Genomic DNA, 26,684 nt, shown 5'->3' on the forward strand with positions numbered 1-26,684 from the left:
CTGCTTTTCTTCAGCAGGGACAGGGAAGATGGTTAAAATTGATGGAAGATGGATGGAGCCAAATACAGGACCATTCTGGAAGAAAACCTGATGGAGTCTGCAAAAGAACTGAGACTGGGACGGAGATTTGTCTTCCAACAAGACAATGATCCAAAACATAAAGCAAAATCTACAATGGAATGGTTCAAAAATAAACATATCCAGGTGTTAGAATGGCCAAGTCAAAGTCCAAACCTGAATCCAATCGAGAATCTGTGGAAAGAACTGAAAACTGCTGTTCACAAATGCTCTCCATCCAACCTCACTGAGCTCGAGCTGTTTTGCAAGGAGGAATGGGACAAAAAATCAGTCTCTCGATGTGCAAAACTGATAGAGACATACCCCAAGCGACTTACAGCTGTAATCGCAGCAAAAGGTGGCGCTACAAAGTATTAACTTAAGGGGGCTGAATAATTTTGCACGCCCAATTTTTCAGTTTTTGATTTGTTAAAAAAGTTTGAAATATCCAATAAATGTCGTTCCACTTCATGATTGTGTCCCACTTGTTGTTGATTCTTCACAAAAAATACAGTTTTATATCTTTATGTTTGAAGCCTGAAATGTGGCAAAAGGTCGCAAAGTTCAAGGGGGGGGGCGAATACTTTCGCAAGGCACTGTAGACACACACCCGCATGCATAGCTACATACACACTCAGACACAAAACACCAATATAGGAACTCACTTATGCAGTAAGTGCATCTCCTCAAACACACACAATTTCATGGATGCAAGCATGCATGTATGTAAACACACACACACACACACACGTCACCTTATTCTCCCACAGAGTTTGAGTACATTCATTACACAATGACCATCCTATTAGCCAGACACCATTGTGGGAAAGACAGAGGGATAAGTTAAAAGATGGAAGGATGGATGGAGGAAGGAGACTCAACGGACAGCCCCGGTTCCCAGACCATCCCCCTTGGAGGTATCCAAGGTCAAGTACCATAGCCCCACACTCATATAGCTGCTTGCAAGTGTAGCCACCCACCCACAACCCAGTAGGGGAGACCGGGGTTGAGGCTCACAGGTTGGATCATAACTAGGGTGCTGTACGTCAGTTGGTGTGGGGGTGCTGTGAGCTCTGCTTTTTTCCATTGTCAAAATGTCACCCCATAATGAGCACATCTGCTCAGACCTAATGACTCCAATACAGGGGTCTCCAACTCCTGTCCTTGGGGAGCTACACTCCAGCACTAACACATGTTTCAAATAATCAAGGTTCTGACGTGCAGCTAGTACAGGTAATTCTTCAGTCTGGACCTTGATTAGGTAAATAGTACCCTATACGTTAAAAAAAATGTTTGCCTGATTCCGTTTTGTGTTTATTCCAATCTTTCAGGTATTCACTCTCAAAATCACACTTTAATTTATAGAAAAACTAAAAAATGATGTCCACAAAAGTCCACAAAAATGTTTAACGGCCAAGTGCAGTCAAAAATATGATATACCTGCGTTTTATATTTTATTTTATAGAGCTGTTTGAAAAGACTGCCTGAAATTTCAGCTTGTTTTGGTGGGATGGAGTTTTGGCTTTCCATGATGACATCACCATGCAGTAAATTAGTTAAATAGACCAATAAGAAAGAGTTCCAAACCTCTACTAATAACAGCACCTTTTCAGATCACTGCCAGGCAGTCTTAGCAAAAGTCTTACTTGAGAAATTGCCCTTAGCTATGAAGCTATTTGTGTTTCTTTTTGACAATGTTAATTGAAAACAATTCACAACAAGGTACTTAACTGTTACCCAAAAATGATTTGACTTTAAACCACATCAGGAGACCACTTTTGAGGTCTTAGAAAAATAGAATATATGCAAGTAAGCACCAGCAAGATACCTTTGTTTGGTTAGCAATGTCTCTGTAGAGCTCATATGATCGCAAAATCCATGCATTTTCGAATAAGTTCAATACATTTAGTTGATTTTCTACTAGTTGTTTTGAATACATTTTTTAATATTGTTGAATTTAGTTTTATTTTCTGGATTCCGTGATTCTGTCCGGAACACATATTTTATAGGGCCCTAGGTGAAGCAGGTCTGTTGGAATTGGGTTAGAACCAAACCCTGCACACCCAGGCCAGTAGCTCTCTAGGACCAGAGTTGGAGACACCCCATCCGTCTCTTGTTGATTATTGTGTAACTGCTCAGCACAAACCTCAAGAGAGGGGAAAACAGAAGACCAGTGTTGAGTACCACATCTAAAAGAAGACGAACTCATAAACAGCTGCAACTACTGTGTGTATGAAAGACTGAGTCCATGAGAAACACCATGAGAAAACTAGCAAAAACAAACATGAAACCAGTCGCTTTGGAATCTAGCCATGACAGAGAATGAGTGCAATAGACTTAGATGCCATACTGTGCATGTGTGCAAGTGTGAGTGAGTGTGTGTGTGTGTCTGTGTGCATGTCTGCAAGCTTTTTATGTTGTCTCGCCTGAGGGAGTTATAAAAAACAAGAAATACACATTTCTGTTCCCAATACATGGACAAGAAAGTAGTATTCATCATTGGTCTGTGTTGGCATGCCATGCACTGTACCCACCTAGGTCACAGTTGTCCCCATGGAAGCCAGGTGGGCACTGGCTCAGACACTCCCCTGTCACATGATCACAGGGTACCCCAGATGGACACTGACATGTCCTCTTGCAGGCCAGACCATAGTATCCTCTATTACACTCTAGAGGAGAGGAGCAAAAGTGGGTTAAAGGTACTGGTTACACATTTAGGGCCCGTTTCCTGGACCGAGATCAAGCCAGATAGAACCATTCCATTGATGTATGCGTGTTGTGGTTGTTTGTTTGTCTGTGTGTGTGTGCGTGCATGTACATAGGTATATGTATATGTGAATGCGTGTGTGTGTTTATGTGTGCATGTGCACATACGTGTATGTGTGCATGTGCATGTGTGTGTATGCTTGTGTCTGGGTACGCTCATGTGTGTGTATGCTTGTGTCTGGGTACGCTCATGTGTGTGTATGCTTGTGTCTGGGTACGCTCATGTGTGTGTATGCTTGTGTCTGGGTACGCTCATGTGTGTGTATGCTTGTGTCTGGGTACGCTCATGCGTGTGTGCAGAACATCTTCTGGACCACTGACCCTCCTGGCAGTTCTTTCCCTGGTAGCCTGGTTTGCAGACACAGAGGCCATGGTTGCGGTGGCACTCTAGGGTGTTCTGTTGGACACACTGGCACTCCTCCGAGCAGCCAGGGCCGAACGCCCACTTAGGACACGCTGGGGAGAGACGGCACACCGAGCGTTAAACAGGACTGCAGGCCTGATAGGGTACACACTGCCCAACTGTTTACATGGTAGTGCAGGGGAAGAGAGGTCCGAGGCCCTTATTCATAAATATGGGTTTCATCTTATCTTGATTATTGTCCAGTCATATGGACAATATGAGCACGTCTTGCTCTTCATTGTAATCAGAAGGCTAATATTAATACTATGCATGCCAGTCTCTCTTGGCTAAGAGTTGAGGAAACACTGACAATCACTTCTTGTATTCATAAGAAACATTAATGTTTGTCCAAATTGCTTGCATAGTCAACTTACACACATTATTAACACACACACTTACCCCACCAGACATGCCACCAAGGGGTCTTTTTACCGTCCCCAGGTCCAGAACAAATTCGAGGAAACTAACAGTATTATACAGGTTCATGAGTGCACGGAACTCCATCTAATATAGCACAAGTGAACAGCAAACCTGGTTTAAAAAAAACAAATAAAGCAACACCTCACGGCACAACACCTCTCCCCCATGTGACCTACTTGTTGTGTGTATGTACTGACATGTATGTGTAACTGATAGATGCGCACACACACACACACACACACACACACACACACGTTAATGTTTTTAAACGTGTGTAAATTGTAAAGTCTTTTGTCTGTAATGTATTTTCCGTTGTGTGTTGGACCCCAGTAAGATGAGCTCTCACCATTGAAGTCGGATGACGGGGATCCTAATAACTCAAATCAAATAAAGCATCTTAGAGTTGGTGTTCTGATTTAGGATCAGTTTAGCCTTTTAGATCACATTGATCACAACAGAGGGGACCTGATCCTAGATCAGCAATCCTAGTGGCCGAACAGCCCCAGTTCACAGTAAGATCCAGATGTACCAGGAATGAGTCCTTCCTTGAGGTAATCACTGGTCCTGGCAATCAGAGAAATAGCTACAGGGAGTGAAAGGATTACATAAAGCAGTGGTTCCCAAACTGTGGAGCATGCTGGGTTTTTAAGGAACTCAGTCTGACTTTCAACTTACTCTTGAAAGTTGTAATAGTAGAATGCACAAGGTGCAATTTCTAAATTGGGTAGCGCCTCATCAGTTGTCCTTTTGTCACGACAGTCATTGCAGACCTTAGAGAGCTATTTATAACTTGTCAGAAATGTCCAGATCAACTAGCCGAGGTCAGATAACGTTTTATAGCTAGGTGTTTTTGCCCATTGGTTTTGACATTCAGGGAGAAAATGTTCTAATGTTTGAGCCACTCAGATACAGTGTCACATGAACACATATAAGACATGGCAAAATGGAGAGAAATGTAGGAAATTAGCTTTAAAACCACAAAATGTTCTCTCCACCCCATATCAAAATGCATATAATTGCAGGACATTTTCTTTAAAATGGCAACAAACAAAAACTATCCACACCATGGCAAAACATATAGAATGACCACCACCACTGACATAAAGGAAATAGAGTGAAAGAAACTACAGGTAGAGGTAGAGAGGCAACGAGACATCATTCCACTCACTTAGATGACAGAAGCGCCCGTAGAGCCCGGGATCACACAGGCAAGCTCCATAGGTACGATGGCAGCGCCCGTTATTGGCACAGTTACACTTCTTATTGCAAAGTCTCCCATACAGGCCCTTAGGACAGCCTACAGAGCACAGAGACACAGAGGCAAGAGTAGAAAGTACAACATATTATAATGTGCACCAATATTAAGAGTTGCACTTTTAGGACAATTCCATTGGTTCAATTGTGAGCTAAATAAATTGTACATTTTTGAGAGAAAGCAATGCCATTTTGATCCAATGCTGCATGATAACATGAATCTTTGCCAACTCACCATCCTGGCACATGTCCCCGCTGATGCCAGGCGGGCAGCGGCAGTGCCCGTTTACAGGGTCACAGGTGGCACCATTCTTACACTTACAGCTGAAGGAGCAGTTCCTGCCAAAGGTGCCCTCTGGACAAGCTGGGCAAAGGGAAGGAGAGAGAGAGCGAGAGAGGGTGAGAGAAGCAGAGACAGAGGTAGGGCGTTATTTCTCTCAACAAAGCTATACACAGTAGATACATCATCAAAATACGAAATTTTCTGTAGGATGATTATGTCTGACAGAATGTGAACTCCATTTAAACATAAGGTAGGCCACTTTTATAGCTTCACCCAGCAATAGATAGAGAAACATTTGGTTCGAACTTAGATGACTAGTAACACAACAGGGGTGTATTCATGAGTGTACACCATAGCAAACTGTTGCAAAACTTTTTGCAAAGGAAATGTTTTGCAGTCCCCTCCATGTTTACATTGGTTTCCTTTGTTTAGTTCCTAGTAAATACATTCCCAGGTGATCAGCATCACCTGTGACTTTGAGGGTTTAAACCCTGTTGATGTTTTGATGTTTTGTTTTCTCTGCATGGCTTCACTCACTCTGGTTGCAGACAACGCCTGTCCACCCATCAGGACAGTCACAGTGGCCCTCCTCCATGTCACACACGCCACCGTTGGAACAGTCGTCACACGTCAGGCTGCAGTCGTAACCAAACGTGTTGTTTAGACACACTGGGGAGGTGGAAGAAGAGGAGAAGAAGGAAGAGGAAGAAGAAGTAAAATAATATACAGTAGCAGTCAAAGTGTGGACACACCTACTCATTCCATGACTTTTCTTTAGATTTACTATGTTCTACATTGTGGAATAATAGTGAAGACATCCAAACTATGAAATAATACATATGGAATCAAGTAGTAACCAAAAAAGTGTAAAACAGATCAAAATATATTTTAAATTGGAGATTCTTCAAAGTAGCCACCCTTTGCCTTGATGACAGCTTTGCACACTCTTGGCATTCTCTCAATCAACTTCATGAGGTAGTCACCTAGAATGCGTTTCAGTTAACAGGTGTGCCTTGTTATAAGTGAATTTGTGGAATGTCGTTCCTTCTTAATGTGTTTGAGCCAATCAGTTGTGTTGTGACAAGGTAGGGGTGGTATACAGAAGATAGCCCTATTTGGTAAAATACCAAGTCCATATTATGGCAAGAATAGCTGAAATAAGCAAAGAGAAGCCACAGTCCATCATTACTTTACAACATGAAGGTCAGTCAATCAAGGAAAATATCAAGAATTTTTAATGCGGGATAGCCCCCCTTTTTTCAATTTTCGCCTAAATGTCATACCCAAATCTAACTGGATGTAGCTCAGGCCCTGAAGCAAGGATATGTATATTCTTGATACAATTTGAAAGGAAACACTTTGACGTTTGTGGAAATGTGAATTGAATGTAGGAGAATATAACACAATAGATCTGGCAGAAGAAAATACTCATGAAGCTGGCTGAGAGAATGCCTGAGTTGGTGCCTCTCCTTGTTCGGGCGGCGTTCGGCGGTCGGCGTCGCCGGTCTTCTAGCCATCATTGATCCATTTTTCATTTGTTTTGTCTTGTCTTCCCCCACACCTGGTTTCAATTCCATCATTACATGTTGTGTATTTAACCCTCTGTTCCCGCCATGTCCTAGTCCGGAATTGTTTATTGTAAGTGCTAGTGCACGTTATTTCTGGTGTGCGACAGGTTTTGTACACATTGTATTGATTGTTCTAAATACGGTGATTTGTATTATTAACCTCTTGAAACTCTGGGGGCAGTATTTCATTTTTGGATGAAAAACGTTCCTGTTTTAAACAAGATATTTTGTCACGAAAAGATGCTCGACTATGCATATAATTGACAGCTTTGGAAAGAAAACACTGCACATATATTGTCTGTGAGTGCCACAGAACTAATGCTACAGGCGAAACCAAGATGAAATTTCATTCAGGAAGTGAGCCAGATTTTGAATGCACTGTGTTCCAATGTCTCCTTATATGGCTGTGAATGCGCAAGGAATGAGCCTACACTTTCTGTCGTTTCCCCAAGGTGTTTGCAGCATTGTGACGTATTTGTAGGCATATCATTGGAAAATTGAACATAAGAGACTACATTTACCAGGTGTCCGCTCGGTGTCCTCCGTCGAAACTATTGCGTAATCTCCAGGTGCGTGCATTTTTCCATTTTGAACAGAGGAGAAACCAAACTGCCACGAGTGATTTATCATCGAATAGATATGTTAAAACACCTTGAGGATTGATTCTAAACAACGTTTGCCATGTTTCTGTCGATATTATGGAGTTCATTTGTAAAAAAAGTTTGCCGTTGTAATAACTGAATTTTCGTTTTATTTTTCTTAGCCAAACGTGATGAACAAAACGGAGCGATTTCTCCTACACAAATAATATTTTTGGAAAAACTGAACATTTGCTATCTAACTGAGAGTCTCCTCATTGAAAACATCCGAAGTTCTTCAAAGGTAAATGATTTTATTTGAATGCTTTTCTTGTTTTTGTGAAAATGTTGCCTGCTGAATGCTAGGCTTAATGCTATGCTAGCTATCAATACTCTTACACAAATGCTTGTGTAGCTATGGTTGAAAAGCATTTTTTGAAAATCTGAGATGACAGTGTTGTTAACAAAAGGCTAAGCTTGTGAGCCAATATATATATTTCATTTCATTTGCGATTTTCATGAATAGTTAACGTTGCGTTATGCTAATGAGCTTGAGGCTATAATTACGCTCCCGGCTACGGGATTGCTTGTCGCAACAGGTTAAACTGCGCCATTGAAACACAGTTTTTGCTCTCCTGCGCCTGACTTCTCTGCCGCCAGTACACACCTCTTACAGAATTACGGACCAAACTTATGGAGTCAGCAGTAGCAGGTACCCCGGGTATATGGGTGGAGGAGCGCGTCCGGGAGCACGCAGAAATCCTCCACCATCTTGGCACCGCCATGGATCGGGTTGTCTAGACAATGGACCGCTGGGAGAGACAGGGAGTTCTACCAGCGCCTCCACCAGCACAACCGGGGTCTCCACTACACGCCCTCCCTTCTCCTGGTCCCAGTGGGATTCGTCTCTCCCTTCCCCAGGAATACGATGGGACGGCTGCGAACTGTTGCAGCTAGACTTATACCTGGCAACCGTCCACCCTGCTCCTTCGGGCCGTGAGAGGGTGTCCGCTCTCGTTTCGTGCCTCACCGAGAAAGTGAGGTCTGCGCAGACCCCCCACACACCTGGTTTCAATTCCATCATTACATGTTGTGTATTTAACCCTCTGTTCCCCCATTTCCTTACCCGGAATTGTTTATTGTAAGTGCTTGTGCACGTTATTTCTGGTGTGCGATGGGTTTTGTACCCATTGTATTGATTGTTTTGTTTACAGTGATTTTTATTATTAAACTGCGCCGTAAACAGTTTTTGCTCTCCTGCACCTGACTTCTCTGCCACCAGTACGCACCCCTTACAGGCAAACGGTGGCTACTTTGAAGAATCTATAATCGAAAATATATTTTGATTTGTTTAACACTTTATTGGTTCCTACATGATTCCATATGTGTCATTTCATAGTTTTGATGTCTTCACTATTATTCTACAATGTAGGAAATAGTAAAAATAAAGAAAAACCCTTGAATGAGTAGGTGTGTCCAAACCTTTGACTGGTACAGTATACGTAGATACATATTGGGAAAAGGACTTGGAGTAATCTTAAAAAATAACCAAATTCTACATTGGTGCAAACAAGCTGTGAAGGAACTGCTTATAAGCTGCTTGTATAGGTGTTACGACAGCCTTATGTAGATGTTACTACAGGTGTATGTATACCAAAGGTCTGGGTGAGGGTGCTCTGGGCCCGCAGCTCTCCCAGGTTGTCCTCCTCGTAGTCGTCATAACGCTCTAGCGGCTGTAAGTAATCCCCCAGCAGGGTTATCTGGGGCAGAGGGCGCTCTACTGCGATGCGACTGCTCCACTCCAATGCCTCTACTGCCCCCTCCAGGGCTGGAGGGAGAAAGTACAACAGTCATTCTCCTTGCACACTTTCTCTCCAAACTAAAATCCAGTCGAGCATGCCACTTATTAACATAAAGCAATTTGTTGCTTGTAAACTCTGGGCCCTAGCTATAGCCTTTAACTTACTGCCAGTTATAGCCTACCACTAAGGCCCAGATTTTTTCCTAGTCAGGTTACAATCAGGTCAGGAAAACTCCTGGCCCAATATATTATTTCTACCTGACTACCACCAAGACAGGATTCATATCTATTCCACTTACGAATACAAGAGACACGGTTCTCATCTAGCCGGTATCCTAGGTGACAGTAGCACTGAAAGGAGCCGGCTGTGTTCTGGCAGGTATGGTCACAGCCTCCGTTGTCTACCAGACACTCATCCACATCTGCAACATCAACAACCAGAAAATGCAGATTTCCTGAAGAAAATGTATGTGCTTGCTTCAGCAGTCTAAAATATATTTCATGGTAGTGTCAGAGGTTTAAATTGTTAGAGGCAAATGTACAGTTTAAGTTGAAGCAAGCACCCTTATTAAAACAGCACAGAAAATGGCATTAAAGAGCACCATAGGTTCAGCATCATCATGACATGACATCATCGTAAAACAGCGGGGTGTCTTCCTGCTTAGAAACATCAACAACGGAACTAAAATCTGCCAAGACTGTGATTATTGGCACCATCCAATTTGCCCCCTTGTGGTATACATACTGTGTACAGTACACTGGGAAGAGCCAACTATTACAATCTTGACAGATTTAGATTCTGTTGATGTCTTTAAGTAAGCAGTAAGTCATAACACTGTGTAGATATATATAAAAAAAATAAAAAAACATATTTGATCCAATTTTGATCAAGGAAGTTATGTTGCTTAATAGAACGTACCATCACAGCCACACCCATCCGAATTGAGATGGTAGCCAGCCCTGCAGTAGCATTCGTAACCCCCGGGATAGTTGGTACAGTCCTGCTCGCAGCACGAGCTTCCCACCTCACACTCGTCCAAGTCTGAAACATACACAGTCGTTGTTGACAAGTCTGTCTATGGAGAGATTTTAGTGCCAATTTTTTCAATAACTTTGAATTCATGTAAAATTCTAAATTATTTGCAGATAAAAATCACTCCATATCGATCAAACTGCTCTTTGCTCACCCACACATGTCCTGAGGTCGTCGTCCAGGTGGTAACCGTGGTGACAGCTGCAGACAGGTCCAAGGGTGGAGTGTTGGCACTTTTGGGAACAGCCTCCGTTGGTAGTCTCACAACCATTCACGATCTCCATCTCGATTCCTTAAGAGAAAGAAATATGGCCACATGCCCAGAATATAGGATTATCATTGCATTGTGAAGTTCTGCTGATCTGCGCAGACATTCGAACTAGCATTAGAGTTGAATGAGAAAAATTGGGAGTTGACAAAGTGAATAACAGGACTGAGAATGAATGGGAATTGACTGAGTGAATGAGAGTTGACAAAATGAATGTGAGTTGACTGAAAGAGAATGGGAGTTGACTGATAGTGAATAACAGTTGAATGAGAGTGAATGTGAGAAGACTGAGAAAGAATGTGAGTTGACTGAGGGTGATTGGGAGTTGACTGAGTGAATGAGAGTTGAAAGAGAGAATGGAAGTTGACTGAGTGAAAATGATAGTTGACAGAGTGAATGGGAGTTGACTTACGATAGCATTTCCTGCCATCGGCACCCAACTCGTATGCTGGGTTACAGACACAGGTGAAGGAGCCCTGGGTGTTATGGCAACCGTGGGCACAAGCAGTATTGTCGGTCTCACACTCATCAATGTCTGGGACAAACACACACACACACAACTTTGAACTACTTGCTTTTTAGCATTATCATCATAATCCTCATCACCACCATAACCAATAAAATCATCACCAGACTCATTTAGAAAATGATGGATATTTACCTTCACAGTTTTTGCCATCCTGTGCCAGTATGTATCCGGGAAGACAGTTGCACTGAGCTCTTCCTCCGTCATTCTTGCAGGTGTGCATACAGCCCCCATTTCTGTCTGCACAGGGGTTTCTTACTGAAATACAGTTACATGGGATGAGTACACACACGAACATTGAAAGAAACATTCACACACACACACACACACACACACACACACACACACACACACTCACACACTTCATAATATTCACTTGTCAGCCCTTCTCTCTCTCTGACTAATAGAGACATATGCATAATACACATAAGCAACATACACACACACATTGAGACGGCCTTGAACGTCTCAGTGCTTCTCCTTCCAATAGGGCGCTTCCCTTTTAATTCCCAATTAAATAGCCAGCATCAGCTGCTCAAAGTGGGGTGGTGATGGAGAAGCGAATGAGGATGTGTCCAACCCTCAGTTCCGAAGCTTCTTTACTCTGTTTGTTTTGTTGTATTTAAAAGTGTGCTTTGTAGCCTAGTCGCAAGTTTAACCAGGATCGGATCCACTCATTGCTTCCTTTGGACTACACATCTGTTGTTCTCTGTTGGTTCTTCATGGCCTTTCACCTCTGGAGATCTGTTGGCGGATTGGATTGGATTGTCTGACTGGCCGACTGACTAGAACTATTTTGCATACAGTATTTCATTTGCTTTAGAGTGATGTATACCGTGATGATTTAATACGTATTGAGATGTGATATTCTTCATGGTTGTGTGGTAAAATAGTTTATATTTTGATTGTATGATTGAGACTGGGTTTACGCTACACTTTATGAACGGACAAACATTGCGTGACTAAGGTCACTTGAGTTCACTGAACTCATTTACCTTTACCGGGCTGGACTCTTTTAGGCCCGAAGTATGGGACTTTTCTGGAGGAACCAGAGCTCATTATTTGTTATATTATTATGTGTGTGATCATTTATGTTGGAAATACAACCCACGCGAAAGAACACAGTTGTTTTGAAGTTATTTCTGAAAAGTGTATGACCATCCTGACTTTTACATGAGTTCTTTGTATTGGTGTTGACTTGACAGACCAGACTGGACTCATTCCCTCCCAAACCAAAAGGAAAAATCTATATTTTCTCTGGTGGGCACAACCTACCTGGCACCCCTACAAACAATAACCTCAAGTCAAAACCGTTACAACATACACAGACTGACAGATACACACACGCACTTAATTTCCTCTTGCTAGCTTCTCCCCTGTGGATTTAAGAGAGTAAATGGGTAATGTGGTTAAATGGGGTCGTAGTTACTTTCTCTGTGCAGAACAGGCCATAATTACTTTCATGTCTGCACCCCTGAAGAGTGAATTTCCAAGGAGCTCCACTTACTAGAATTATGCACTTTTTAAAACTTTTTAGATTTTTTTCTTGGTAGTTAGTTGTTGATGTATGGAAGACGATGTTAGACAGTGCACATCTAGCTAAGCAAGAAATGGAGATGGCTTCATATATTGTAAAGGGACAGAAAATCAGAAAAGGTAGAAGACGTCCACATCTGCCCATAGATAGAATTGATACAGCAGTAACAGTAACAGTAACTTTTTCACAATGCAGGTTTGTTTGAAATCCACCCTAGGTGGATAACTATTTAATGCGTTTCTATATGTCGCTTTTGGATCTGGTTCGGTAACCATAACAACAGCGGAACTCTGGTAAGCCTCCTGATGATTGCATTAACCAGTCATTCTGCTGGCACGACAGACCATTGGTCAGAGGTCGCCAAGGCGATGACGGCCTAGTCGGACTGGTCTCTCTCTCAGACCTTGGAGTCTGATACAAGACAGGAGGAATTTCAAAGCCTTCCAAAGTGCACAGTAATTTAACATATAGGGTTATTACAGTGTTCACTCCCAAATAGCTGCATTCTCTATATTACATCCTAATATATTTATGTAAACGCATCCCCCGCTTTAGTGCTAAAATTGGGCTAATGCATGTCTGGTATCAAAACCATTTAATATAACTTCAATCCTATTGGATCTAGAATAGCATTGACATCTCTCAAAGTGCTTTTTTTTGTTGAAAATGTGAAATTCCAAGAATATTAAATACGTCCATATGTCTTGATATATAAAATACGACATGATATATCTGAGATCTACTTGTCGACCACAGTAAGAACCGTCTGAAGTTAAAGGATCTGAGCTGCCAATGGGCTTTGGGTAAGGACTGAGGACTGCCAGGCACGATATCTGAAGCCAACCACTCCAGCACAGCTGTGTCCTCTATCTACTGTATCTTTAGCAGGAGGAAATCTGGGTGCTATAGTTTGGCCTAGTAGTCATTAACACAAGCTAGTAAGTACAGTATTGATGAACATAATCAGTGCCGTCTCCAGTCTTTAAGTCTGTTTGAAATTCATTGCATGCCATGAAACGCCTTTATGCGGTCATACCAAATGGGCATGGGAAACAATGATGGCCACATGTACATTTGAGTTTGTTTAAAGTGCTACTTTTATGAGGATGCAGTGTTTGTCCACGGTTTTCATGAGCCTTGTTTGAGAAAATAATGTGAAGTTGGTACGGAAAACACCAGGCTGGAGTTAAAGTCACGGAATTGCATCAGGTTTATTCGGCCCCATGACAGGACAGACAGACGGACGGACGGACGGACGGACGGACGGACGGACGGACGGACGGACGGACGGACGGACGGACGGACGGACGGACGGACGGACGGACGGACGGACGGACGGACGGACGGACGGACGGACAGACAGACAGACAGACAGACAGACAGACAGACAGACAGACAGACAGACAGACAGACAGACAGACAGACAGACAGACAGACAGACAGACAGACAGACAGACAGACAGACAGACAGACAGACAGACAGACAGACAGACAGACAGACAGACAGACAGACAGGAAGTGAGCTGTTGAAGCACAGACCACAAAGCCAACACAGTCAACGCAGTCCGCACAGTCAACACAGCCAACGAAGTCAACACAGCTAGCATAGCCAGCACAGTCAGCATTTTGTAATTTCACCTCATCCCTGACATGGCAAACAAAGACAAAAAAGTTTGTGCTGCATGGAGATTCAAGGCCAAGATGGACTGAGAAATTGCGTGCACACCCACATCCACTATAAAGTTTAGGCACAACAGTGCAGTAACATTGATTTCATTGTTTTTGACAAAACTAGCCTAATGCGACACCTCATGGTGGATCATTGCTATCAGTCAACCACAGAACACACATGTGTGAGCCATGCAACACTTCTAGATAAACAACCATCAACCTGATCTGTGTCTGGACATGACTTTATGATTCATATTGAACATATGGAATATTACACGGACAGGAATTTTTTTTATGGCAGTCTAGCGGCACTTACGTATGCAGTGTTTGCCGTCCTCTGCGAGCTGATAGTTGGGTCTGCAGCGACACTGGTAGTGAGCCGGGGACAGTTGCACACAGTTCTGCTCACAGCTTCCATTGCTGACGGCACAGGATCGGACGGCTGGAGACAAACACACAGAGAGAGCGACAACAGATCAACAATTAAAGGTGATGTATAGTACACAAATAAAGTTAATTTATTATCATATGAAGAAAGAATACCTGTTTCGATGCGCTCAAAGTCTAATGCAGACAGACACAATTTGACCACTATTGTTTTTTGTTTCCGATGACCTACATTGACACAGGCCCAGAGTTTTTCATGAGAGCAGGATAAACTCTTGGCCCTAACAATGACTAGTAATTGTTATGAACATTACAAGTACAGTAGGTCTGCTTTCTCTGACAGCAGGAGCAAGTGTTCGTCTATGTTTTCTCACAAAGAGCGAGACACCACGAGATCTTTTCAAACATTGGATGTATCATAACCCAAGGTGAACTGTATCTCTTTATGAGAAGTAGATCCTCCATTTTCATTTGGATGAACTCAGAAAAGGGAGTCCCAGTTTCAAAACAAAAACAAAAATGTACCCCATCTCCACTCCACCCTTGGAATGTGATGGTCGCAGACACAGTCCCCTCTGCTCCAATCTGTTTCCCCTTCAATTGCTATCTCGGAAGAAAAGCCCAATAATAACATGGAGAGAAATGCCGGAGATAATTCATTTTTTGCCGCTCCATCAGCGAGCCATCGTGTTGGGCCAATAAGCGTACGGACAGCAGGGGGTACTTACGTGGCTCATTGCAGTGGACCTTGTACAGAAACAACCCCTGCCGCTAACCTCTAGGCCATTGGAACCTTATGTACAGTATATCTGACAGGAATGGATAGATATAAGCAATATGGTAGTGGCTTAACCAATATTGCTTACACCTAGTCCTGTCAGATACCTAGAGTGGTATAGGGGAAATGGGTTGTTTCTGGACAGGGCCTATGTTTATGGAGGAGATTATCAGTGGAAAGTATCAGGTCTTCCCCTGACTGGCAACGTGCCCAGGGGAAGCCAACATGAGTCAGCGGACAGTGTTGCTTGGGAAGATAGATTGCCCATTTGCTCCCCATTGTTTGTAAATCAATCAACACTCCACATAGCCAATATGTGAGCCAGGTAGCGATATAGCGTTGGTCCAAGTTTCACTGATTCTCAAAGAACAATCATTTTCCTAATGATGGATGAGTTGGCTCTTTTGACTGTGCTAAAATCCAATGAGACTGACTGTCTGCAGTTAGCTTCTATAGTACTTGCTCCTGGTTTCAGGAGGAATCACAGGAACAGAGCTCTTAGTGGAGCGAGGCTCCAGAGCACTCTAGTGTGAAGAGGGAGAGAGACATGCTTTCCTGGCCGGTTTGGTTCATCTGGGAATGCTAGGGGAATGCTAGGGGAATGCTAGGGGAATGCTAGGGGAATGCTAGGGGAATGCTAGGGGACAGTTGAGACTACTTAGGGCTCATAATCTAAAAGGCCAGACGTACATGGGTCGACACTTTGTTCAGGGAAAGGGAGGACTTCATTGAAAGGAAATTAAGCATTATCAAGAGTGAGTCTTTAATTTAAACTTTTGCGAAGTAGGATCACACTACTCATGTTTTTTTCAGTAAGCCATATCACACACAGTTTGTTAGGGATATCTTATGTTTTCTACTGTTTGGATCATCCTTGAGTTCATCAGCTGCCTTTCATTTAAAGGAGGAAAATGAGGCCTGGTGAAAAACAACGTGAGAATGACGAGGCGGTTTGTTTGACACATCACGCCATCAGAGGTTTCTGTGCCTTCAAAGCAGCCTGATTAAAATCTAAATAAATAACTCTATTGATTCTGCGCTTCTGGACTGCACACAGATGATGTGCATAAGACTACAGGGAATCTAAAATGAGCGCGTGTGTCAAAGCACATGGTCTGCCTCTTCAATGGTGAAAAGGAAAAGCAATGTGATTGAAAGTTTTTGTAGTTGAGCTGAGAGGACAGCATTTGGTGTGGCCAACCCTGGAGAGCTCTAAGTGGTGCACATTTTGTTCCAGCTCAGCTTTAACAGTAACACACCTGTTTCTACTAAATAGCTGTAAGACCTTGATTAGCTGAACCAGGTATGTTAGTGCCAGGCTGGAACAAAAGCCTGCACACCCAGTAGCTCTCCAGGAAAAGGGGTTGGCCACCTGCACTCTAAGTCATCACTCTGCAGAATTCTATTCACAAACTGAGGTAGTGTAATGTAGGGCCCATTTGGAGTATCTCTGTGGTAATTACTCATTGAAAAATAACAGGCACACTAACATTTCATCCAGACCAGCTCTGGTCAAAGCCAACTGTGTTTCAACAGGCCTCGGGGCTTCCCACCCACTGGGCACATACTGGTTGAATAAACGTTGTTTCCACATCATTTCAATGAAATTACGTTAAACCACTGTGGAAAAGACGTTGAATTGACGTCTGGCCCGCTGTGCGGTAATGCTCCCTAATCAATCAGAGAGAGAGAGTTATCCTGACACGCTGTTGTTGTATGAATTAAAATAAGCTTTCTGATGCATCACTGGAACTTGCAGAGGAAAACAGATGAGATCTAAGCGAGAGGGTGTGTGTGCGCATGTACACATATGTGAGAGAGAGAGAGAGAGAAAGAAGAGGGGGAGACACTGCACTACTATATATGCCCAGACACAAACCTGCTCTGACAGGGCTGCTGGGGAACAGTGGGAAAGCTTGTCTTCTGCCAGCACAACAGACTCTTTGATTCCCCCTTTTGACACAAGCAGAAGGTGGAGACCCCTCTTTCACTGCTTTGATGTGAGTCCCAGCTTCTCCCGTGGCCTAGCTTCCAGACGGTGAGGGCAACAACAGAATACATCCACGTTGGACCACATCCACCTGATTCATCCCAAACCTCCCTCACACCCTTCACCCCTTTGACCTCAGGTGACCCCTCCACACCCTCCCCTGGATCTTACCGATGCAAGTCCGGCCATCTGTGTGCAGACGGGTGCCCGGGTTGCACTCGCAGTAGTACGAGCCCCTGGTGTTGACACATCGGTGCTGGCAGCCCCCATTATAGACCTGACACTCATCAATATCTGTGGGAGAGAAATGACAAATCAGTGTAATCACTCGTTAATAGTAAAGAACAGTAAATTGTGGTGGAACAGCTCTGCCTAAGCCCAAGGCCGGCATTATGAGCGGGGCTTAGGGGGCCTGGCCTGCCCTATCGTACCTTGGGACAGAAAGACCTATCAATCTCAGATAAATCATCCAAGCGAGCAAAACAGCACCCCTCTGTCTCAGTATGTGTAGCCCATGTACAGTCGTGGCCAAAAGTTTTGAGAATGACACAAATATTAATTTCCACGAAGTTTGCTGCTTCAGTGTCTTTAGATATTTTTGTCAGATGTTACTATGGAATTCTGAAGTATAATTACAAGTATTTCATAAGTGTCAAAGGCTTTTATTGACAATTACATGAAGTTGATGCAAAGAGTCTTTGCAGTGTTGACCCTTCTTTTTCAAGACCTCTGCAATTCGCCCTGGCATGCTGTCAATTAACTTCTGGGCCACATCCTGACTGATGGCAGCCCATTCTTGCACAATCAATGCTTGGAGTTTGTCAGAATTTGTGGGGTTTTGTTTGTCCACGCGCTTCTTGAGGATTGACCACAAGTTCTCAATTGGATTAATGTCTGGGGAGTTTCCTGGCCATGGACCCAAAGTATCGATGTTTTGTTCCCCGAGCCACTTAGTTTTCACTTTTGCCTTATGGCAAGATACTCAATCATGCTGGAAAATGCATTGTTCGTCACCAAACTGTTCCTGGATTGTTGGGAGAATTTGCTCTCGAAGGATGTGTTGGTACCATTCTTTATTCATGGCTGTGTTCTTAGGCAAAATTGTCAGTGAGCCTACTCCCTTGGCTGAGAAGCAACCCCACACATGAATGGTCTCAGGATGCTTTACTGTTGGCATGACACAGGACTGATGGTAGCGCTCACCTTGTCTGACAAGCTTTTTCCGGATGCCCCAAACAATCGGAAAGGAGATTAATCAGAGAATATGACTTTACCCCAGTCCTCAGCAGTCCAATCCCTGTACCTTTTGCAGAATATCAGTCGGTCCCTGATGTTTTTCCTGGAGAGAAGTGGCTTCTTTGTTGCCCTTCTTAACTCCAGGCCATCCTCCAAAAGTATTTGCCTCACTGTGTGTGCAGATGCACTCACACCTGCCTGCTGCCATTCCTGAGCAAGCTCTGTACTGGTGGTGCCCCGATCCCGCAGCTGAATCAACTTTAGGAGACGGTCCTGGCACTTGCTGGACTTTCTTGGGCGCCCTGAAGCCTTCTTCACAACAATTGAACCGCTCTCCTTGAAGTTCTTGATGATCCGATAAATGGTTGATTTATGTGCAATCTTACTGGCAGCAATGTCCTTGCCTGTGAAGTCCTTTTTGTGCAAAGCAATGATGAAGGCACGTGTTTCCTTGCAGTTAACCATTGTTGACAGAGGAAGAACAATGATTCAAAGCACCGCCCTCCTTTTGAAGCTACCAGTCTGTTATTCGAACTCAATCAGCATGACAGAGTGATCTCCAGCCTTGTCCTCGTCAACACTCACACCTGTGTTAACGAGAGAATCACTGACATGATGTCAGCTGGTCCTTTTGTGGTAGGGCTGAAATGCAGTGGAAATGTTTGTTGGGGATTTAGGTAATTTGCATGGCAAAGAGGGACTTGCAATTAATTGCAATTCATCTGATCACTCTTCATAACATTCTGGAGTATATGCAAATTGCCAACATACAAACTGAGGCAGCAGACTTTGAAAATTAGTATTTGTGTCATTCTCAAAACGACTGTACTGTATCTGATGCTGTCTGGACAAAATGAGTATGGCATTAGCTTGAAGGGGGGTCCCAGCAGTTCTAGTTTGAAAAAAAAATGTGTGCAGCACTTGCAGACATCGGAGGTCCAAAAAAAAAAGCGCCCCCTATTTAAATCAAATATCCTTCCAACTGATTTGTTCTGGCACCAGTTCTGGCACCAGTCCTGCCTAAGCACCAGAAGCCCTGCAGGCCACTTACAGAGAAGCCATTGGACACACACAGAGCAATCAGCAATAAATACAGGCGCATGCCAATCTCACAGGGCCAGGAGGTAACTGGAGACAGATGGACGAAGGCCAGGACAGTTAGCAAAGAAAGTACTGCAGGGCTGGTAAACACACACACACACACACACACACACACACACAACCAGCCCTCTAACCACAGAAGTCCTACGGCATCTTGACAACGCTTGTACTTCAAGCGAACTGTCTTGTAGGATGTAGATCTCATATTCAAATTGTAATATTCCAGACCATCAGCCATTTAACAATGAAAACATACTTCCTATTTTTTTATATGACTCTCCATGAATAAGGCAGAATAATTAGCTAGCTACACTGACCAAAAATATAAACGCAACATGTAAAGTGGTGGTCCCATGTTTCATGAGCTGAAATAACAGATCATAGAAATGTTCCATATGCACAAAAAGCGTATTTCTCTCAAATGTTGTGCACGAATTTGTTAACTTCTTATGGCTGGGGAGCAGTATTGAGTAGCTTGGATGAATAAGGTGCCCAAAGTAAATGGCCTGCTCCTCAGTCTCAGTTGCTAATATATGCATATTAGTATTAGATAGAAAACACTCTGAAGTTTCTAAAACTGTTTGAATGATATCTGTGAGTATAACAGAACTCATATGGCAGGCAAAAACCTGAGGAGAAATCAAAACAGGAAGTGAGAAATCTGAGGCTGGTATGTACTCAACACAGTTCCCATTGAAACACGCTTGAGATATTAATGATGTTGCACTTCCTAGGGCTTCCACCAGATGTCAACCGTCTATAGAAATGTGAATGAGGCTTCTACTGTGTTGTGGGACTGAATGACAACAGAATGAATCAGGTGTCTGGCAGTCAGCCATTTTCTGGCTGCGCGCATTGCACATGATAGCGACCTGCGTTCCATGGCTCCTGAAAACACAAAGGAATACTCCGGTTGGAACTTTATTGAAGATTAATATTAAAAACATCCTAATGATTGATTCTGTACTTAGTTTGAAATGTTTCTTCGACCAGTAATATAACTTTTTGAAGATGTTGTCCGACGTAACGCTGACCAGAACGAGCATTTGGATATGTATACCAAACGCGCTAACAAAAGTAGCTAATTGGACATAAATAACGGACATTATCGAACAAATCAAGCATTTATTGTGGACCTGGGATTCCTTGGAGTGCATTCTGATGAAGATCCTCAAAGGTAAGGGAATATTTAGCATGTCATTTATGGTTTATGTTGACTACAACATGGCGGCTATTTTGACTTGATTGTTCTGAGCGCCGTCTCAGATTATTGCATGGTTTGCTTTTTCAGTAAAGTTTTTTTGAAATCTGACAGAGCAGTTACATTAAGGAGAGGTATATCTATAATTCCATGTGTATAACGTGTATTATCATCTACATTTATGATGAGTATTTCTGATGAATTGATGTGGCTATGTAAAATCACTGGCTGTTTTTGGAAACATACATGTATTGTGTAACATGAAGTCCCATGAGTGTCATCTGATGAAGATCATCAAAGGTTAGTGATTCATTTTCTCTATTTGTGGTTTTTGTGACTCCTCTCTCTGGATGGAAAAATGGCTGTGTTTTATTGTGACTCGGTGCTGACCTAACATAATCGTTTGTGGTGCTTTCGCCGTAAATCCTATTTGAAATCGGACACTGTGGTGGGATTAACAACAAGAATACCTTTAAAAGAGTATAAGATACTTGTATGTTTGAGGAATTTTAATTGTGAGATTTCTGTTGTTTTGAATTTGGCGCCCTGCACTTTCAGTGGCTGTTGTCATATCATCCAGGTAACGGGATTGCAGCCCAATTAACATCCCTGTTAGTGAGCATTTCTCCTTTGCCAAAATAATCCATCCACCTGACAGGTGTGGCATATCAAGAAGCTGATTAAACATCATGATCATTATACAGGTGCACCTTGTGTTGGGGACAATAGAAGGCCACTTTAAAATGTGCAGTTTTGTCACACGACACAATGCCACAGATGTATCAAGTTTTGAGGGAGCAATTGACATGCTGACGGCAGGAATTCTCACCAGCTGCTGTTGCCAGAGAATTTAATGTTAATTTCTCTACCATAAGCTGCTTCCAACATAATTTTAAAGAATTTTCTAGTGTATCCAACCGGCCTCAGAACCGTAGACCATTTGTTTGGCGTCATGTGGGCGAGCGGTATGCTGATGTCAACGCACCAGAGTGCCCCATGGTGGCGCTGGGATTATTGTATAGGCAGGCATAAACTACAGACAACAAACACAATTGCATTTTATCAATGGTAATTTGAATGCACATTCAAAGATATACCGTGACGAGATCCTGAGGCCCATTGTCATGCCATTCATACACACCGCCATCACCTCATGTTTCTGCATGATAATGCACAGCCCCATGTCGCATGGATCTGTACACAATTCCTGGAAGCTGAACATATCCCAGTTCTTCCATGGCCTGCATACTCACCAGACATGTCACCGATTGAGTTTGGGATGCTCTGGCTCGATGTGTAAAACAGCTTGTTCCCGCCAATATCAAGCAACTTCACACAGTCATTGAAGAGGAGTGGGACAACATTCCACAGACCACAATCAACAGCCTAATCAACTCTATGCGTAGAAGATGATGTGTAGCACTGCATGAGGCAAATTGGTGGTCACGCCCCTACTTTTTTTTAAAGGTATCTGTGACCAACAGATGCATAACTGTATCCCCAGTCATGTGAAAACCATAGATTAGGGCCTAATGAATTGATTTAAATTGGCTGATTTCCTTATATGACCTGTAACTCAGTAGAATCTTTGAAATTGTTGCATGTTGCGTTTATACTGAATGATTAAACACGTTGTGACAGCGATTTAATAGTTTGCAAATTTGAGAAAGAAATGATCAAAGTGGTGGCTATCTCCTGCACAAATAACTTCTTAGCTAGTTTACTGACATAGCTAGTTAGCTTTCTAGCTCTATCTTTATTGACATAAAAGGCTTGCTTAAATTACACTGAAGTTGTCGACATACAGTCCCAGCATGATTTATGCTAGCTCCATGATTAATTCAGACAGCTTTGAGGCAGAAATGGGGTTCAGCAGACGATGTCACCTAGGTAATATTATCTAATGTTAGACACCACATTGTAGCCAAACTACGTTTGATCCATCCCATTAGTCTTTGCGAGATACGAGACAGATCAGTGCAAGCAATGCTAAAATGGAGTATATCTACCCCATTTATTACAACACAAATTTACCTTACACCTGGATTAGGAATGGCACTGGAAAATTAACATATGGCCTCATGCAAGCTTCCTCAAAGGCAGTAAACATCATCCAGTTCCTCTCCATAACAACCAGTTTTATCTGTCCTTCACAGGCCAGAGGTCAATGATTCCCTTACAAAAATATATTGCGGTTTTGAAACTACAGTTAAAGTGCAGTAACTGCTGTCGATTGTGGTATTTTGGACGCAGTAATTGCAGAATATCTGCAGTGTACTGCAGTTGAACTGCAGTTATGCTGCACTTTAACTACAGTTACACTGCTAAATTACTGCAGTAAGAAAATTGTTATTTTGGATGCAGTATTTGTAGCATACTGTGGTTATAATTCACTCACTAACTGCAGTTGTATTCCAGTGTACTGCAGTTATACTGCACTCTGACTGCAATCTTTTTTCATAAGGGTTCTCTGTGCCTCTATTAAAACTTTATCCAGAGGCTCCTATGACATTAAGTGTCCTTCAGGGGCCCGTTTGAAGACATTCTCTTCTGGATATCACCGCTTCAAAGAGCACTACCATAGGGAAAATACATACTCAGCACAAACCTGCAGCTATCAAAAACGTAATCGTTTCCTGCAGAGTAGATTTAGCTCTATAAGCTACACATTTGTTCTTCTAAGGAGCCACATCCATACAATGCACAATATACATATTGCAGAAAAAAGCAGTCATAACAAATACAGTATGTCACTATGAAGAGAGTTGCTGACGCCATCAAAGCAATGAAGTGACATTTTCTTAATAAGACGAGAGCTTATTCCCCATTCAAGATTTATGGAGAACAAACATGGTTTCCTTAGTTTCTTTGAAATACAGCCATCGTTCCACAATGTCAAGTCCAGTAGCATTCCACGACACGCTTTACTGTTATCATTTCAAGGCACTGTGGTCACACGGCTCGCCTTTCAAGCCTATGAGAAACCATCTGTGACGCAGACATCCCCTACTTCCAACTTCAACAAAACCAGAGACCACCAAAACAAGACGAATGTCAGAATGAGAGATAGGCTATGAGGAGGTATTTGGCTTTTGAAACAAAGACCGTTGGATGTCCTCTGATGTCCTCTATCTTCTGGTCTGGAGCTATATTTAGGGTCCACTTGGGGGCAAGGCCTGAAAGAGACTTCAGAGGACGTTACTAAAGCCAGGAGGAAAGGTCTGGCTTCGGCCTCAAGAGGCCCAGGAGTGGAGAGTGGCCCAGTTGCCATTAAAACTGGGCATTGTGATAAGCAGTAAATGCCTGAAGTGATCAGCCAAATTATGTTTACTGGATTTATCTTGGTACCATAAGGGATTTGGAGTTACAGCAAAGTTCAATCTATGTATCAATCTATACGGAACAAAAATATAAACGCAACATGGAACAATTTAAATACATTCATTAAGCCCTAATCTCTGGATTTCAGATAACTGGGCAGGGACGCAGCCATGGGTGGGCCTGTTAGGGCGCCAGGTCCACCCACTTGGGAGCCAGGTCCACCCACTGGGGAGCCAGGCCCAGCCAATCAGAATGAGTTTTTCCCAAGAAAAGGGCTTTATTACAGAAATAAATATTCCTCAATTTCATCAACTGTCCGTGTGGTTGGTCTCAGACGATCCCACAGGTGAAGAATCCGGATGTGAAGGTCCTGGGCTGGTGTGGTTACACGTGGTCTGCGGATGTGAGGACGGTTGGAAGTACTGCTAAATTCTCTGGAGTTGGAGGTGGCTTATGGTGGAGAAATTAACATTCAATTCTTTGCAGTCAGCATGCCAATTGTACGCTCTCTCAAAACTTGAGACATCTGATGCATTGTGTTGTGTGACGAAACTGCACATTTTAGAGGTGGCATTTTATTGTCACCAGCACATGGTGCACTTGTGTAAGGATCATGCTGTTTTATCAGCTTCTTGATATGCCACACCTGTCAGGTGGCTGGATTATCTTGGCAAAGGAGAAATGCTAACAGGGAAGTAAACTAATTTGTGCACAAAATTTGAGACAAATTTTGGAACATTTCTGTGATCTTATATTTCAGCTCATGAAACATGGTACCAACACTTTACATGTAGCGTTTATATTTTTGCTCAGTATATATTTGAACATTTGGACAAATATCAAATCCAACAAAAACCTTGCTGCCAGCCAATGCAAACAAATGTACACATGAGAGAATATTTGCATTACATGTAGAATTTGGCCAAGTAATCCACGTGATGTGTCTGGGTGAGGTCAAGGCTGTCAGTTGAATTACTTGAAAGTCCATTAACAGACAAAGGAAACTTTCTAAAATAAATGTATTTATTCACGAAGCTGTCTCTTTCATCCTCAGATTGTATTTACAGCCATTTGTTTCCCCATACAGAACACCAGCTAGGGGAGGGGGGGGGGGGGGTCATTGCTACGCCATTTAATCACTTACCTCCAAGAAAGCCTTGCAGCCAAGAGACTCTTAGTGCCAGACGTTATCTGTTTCACATGGCCAGAAGCATGTAATAGTTCTGCCCAAAATGTGGAGCTCAGAGACCCATTTACAGCATGTTAATGTATAAGGATTTGAACATCTTGCTACTTTTCACAGCCAAGGGACAATTTACTGCTGAAGGGCCTTGAGACCAATTGGATAGAGAGAGAATCCAAATAAAAACAAAGATATGTCTGGATTAATTAGTGGAACGGCAAGAGATGAAAGCAGAAAAATAACACAAAGAGGGTGAGAAATGAATGGTCAGGGACCTTAGTTTCATTGCTTTAACCATCAGGAGCCAAACAAGGAGTTACTCAAAGTGAAACACTCATATTTCAAGTTGACTGACACATATCACCAACTGTTATACATATAGAATCCAATTATGGATAATAAGAAAAAACACAACGTCATGATTCTTCCATGCTCTACCCATATGGCCATTTTAATACAGTATATGTAGACACTGGTATGGTGCTGGAGATAATGAATATAAGGTTGAAAAATTGTGGAATATTGCCGTTTGGCAGTGATGGAACGAGTGGCCTGTCTTGAAAAACACAAAGCAGTGCCAGACAACCCCATTTGGGCGATGTAAGGTAGAGGAGGGTAATGTGAGGTATAAGAGTACAGTCAATAGGGGCACTAGACTGCAGCTTTGATTAAACGTCAGTCTCCCTCTGACGGACAAAGACAAGCGTGTCCAGACAGCTCAACAGACAGTCTGGCACATTCTCTGAGGCAGCCCATGATGATAAAAGGGCTCATCAGAAGCCTTACTTGCATTCAGGACTATTGTGATGATGATTAAAGTCCTGCCTATTCTACTCCAGGAGATAAATAACTATGTCTGACCCCTGAGGTCCACCGTACTCTGATGGCGAGCAGCCTTGTGCTGATGGGGCGTCTGAGCTGATATACAGTAGGCACTACTAATTTATCTCACATTGCGCTGGCAACCCCATTTACATTCTGCCGGCAAGATATCTGGGTTGTCAATCATTGTCTTAAGGAGGTAGGCACTTTGACATGCTATATGTTTTTCTCCCCCAATCGACAAAGGCATGAGTTCCTTTTTACCAAACAAAACAATTGAGAGACTAAAAAATAAGGGAGGGGAGGGTAACCGCATGAACTTTTCTTCACATTACAACTGAACTAAATCTGCTCTAAGCGCCAGTTCCATAACCTTATATCCTCTAGATAATTACAGGGTGAAACATGAAGATGAATCTCAAACGAAACGTTGGCAGACAAAATGGCTGTTCACGGGTCATGAATGTTAAGCCTCCAAAACATAGTGGTCAGTACACATT

General features: G+C 42.8%; 1 protein-coding gene across 1 annotated transcript in view; it reads right to left on the minus strand.

Moving 5' to 3' along the window:
• Nucleotides 1-26,684, minus strand: part of LOC110532240 (multiple epidermal growth factor-like domains protein 6) — an 87,394-nt gene that overhangs the window by 43,633 nt on the left and 17,077 nt on the right. Inside the window, exons 2-14 of the mRNA XM_036988181.1 lie at nucleotides 17,492-17,614; nucleotides 14,482-14,607; nucleotides 11,093-11,215; nucleotides 10,844-10,966; nucleotides 10,318-10,455; nucleotides 10,050-10,172; nucleotides 9,430-9,552; nucleotides 8,984-9,157; nucleotides 5,721-5,852; nucleotides 5,136-5,264; nucleotides 4,815-4,943; nucleotides 3,145-3,279; nucleotides 2,592-2,726 (exon numbers count right to left, since the gene is read on the minus strand). Coding sequence (XP_036844076.1) covers nucleotides 2,592-2,726; nucleotides 3,145-3,279; nucleotides 4,815-4,943; nucleotides 5,136-5,264; nucleotides 5,721-5,852; nucleotides 8,984-9,157; nucleotides 9,430-9,552; nucleotides 10,050-10,172; nucleotides 10,318-10,455; nucleotides 10,844-10,966; nucleotides 11,093-11,215; nucleotides 14,482-14,607; nucleotides 17,492-17,614 — 1,713 coding nt within the window. The remainder of the gene's footprint in view (nucleotides 1-2,591; nucleotides 2,727-3,144; nucleotides 3,280-4,814; nucleotides 4,944-5,135; nucleotides 5,265-5,720; nucleotides 5,853-8,983; nucleotides 9,158-9,429; nucleotides 9,553-10,049; nucleotides 10,173-10,317; nucleotides 10,456-10,843; nucleotides 10,967-11,092; nucleotides 11,216-14,481; nucleotides 14,608-17,491; nucleotides 17,615-26,684) is intronic.

The sequence above is a fragment of the Oncorhynchus mykiss genome, chromosome 9 (genome assembly GCF_013265735.2).
Source record: "Oncorhynchus mykiss isolate Arlee chromosome 9, USDA_OmykA_1.1, whole genome shotgun sequence".
In the NCBI taxonomy this organism is placed as follows: Eukaryota; Metazoa; Chordata; class Actinopteri; order Salmoniformes; family Salmonidae; genus Oncorhynchus; species Oncorhynchus mykiss.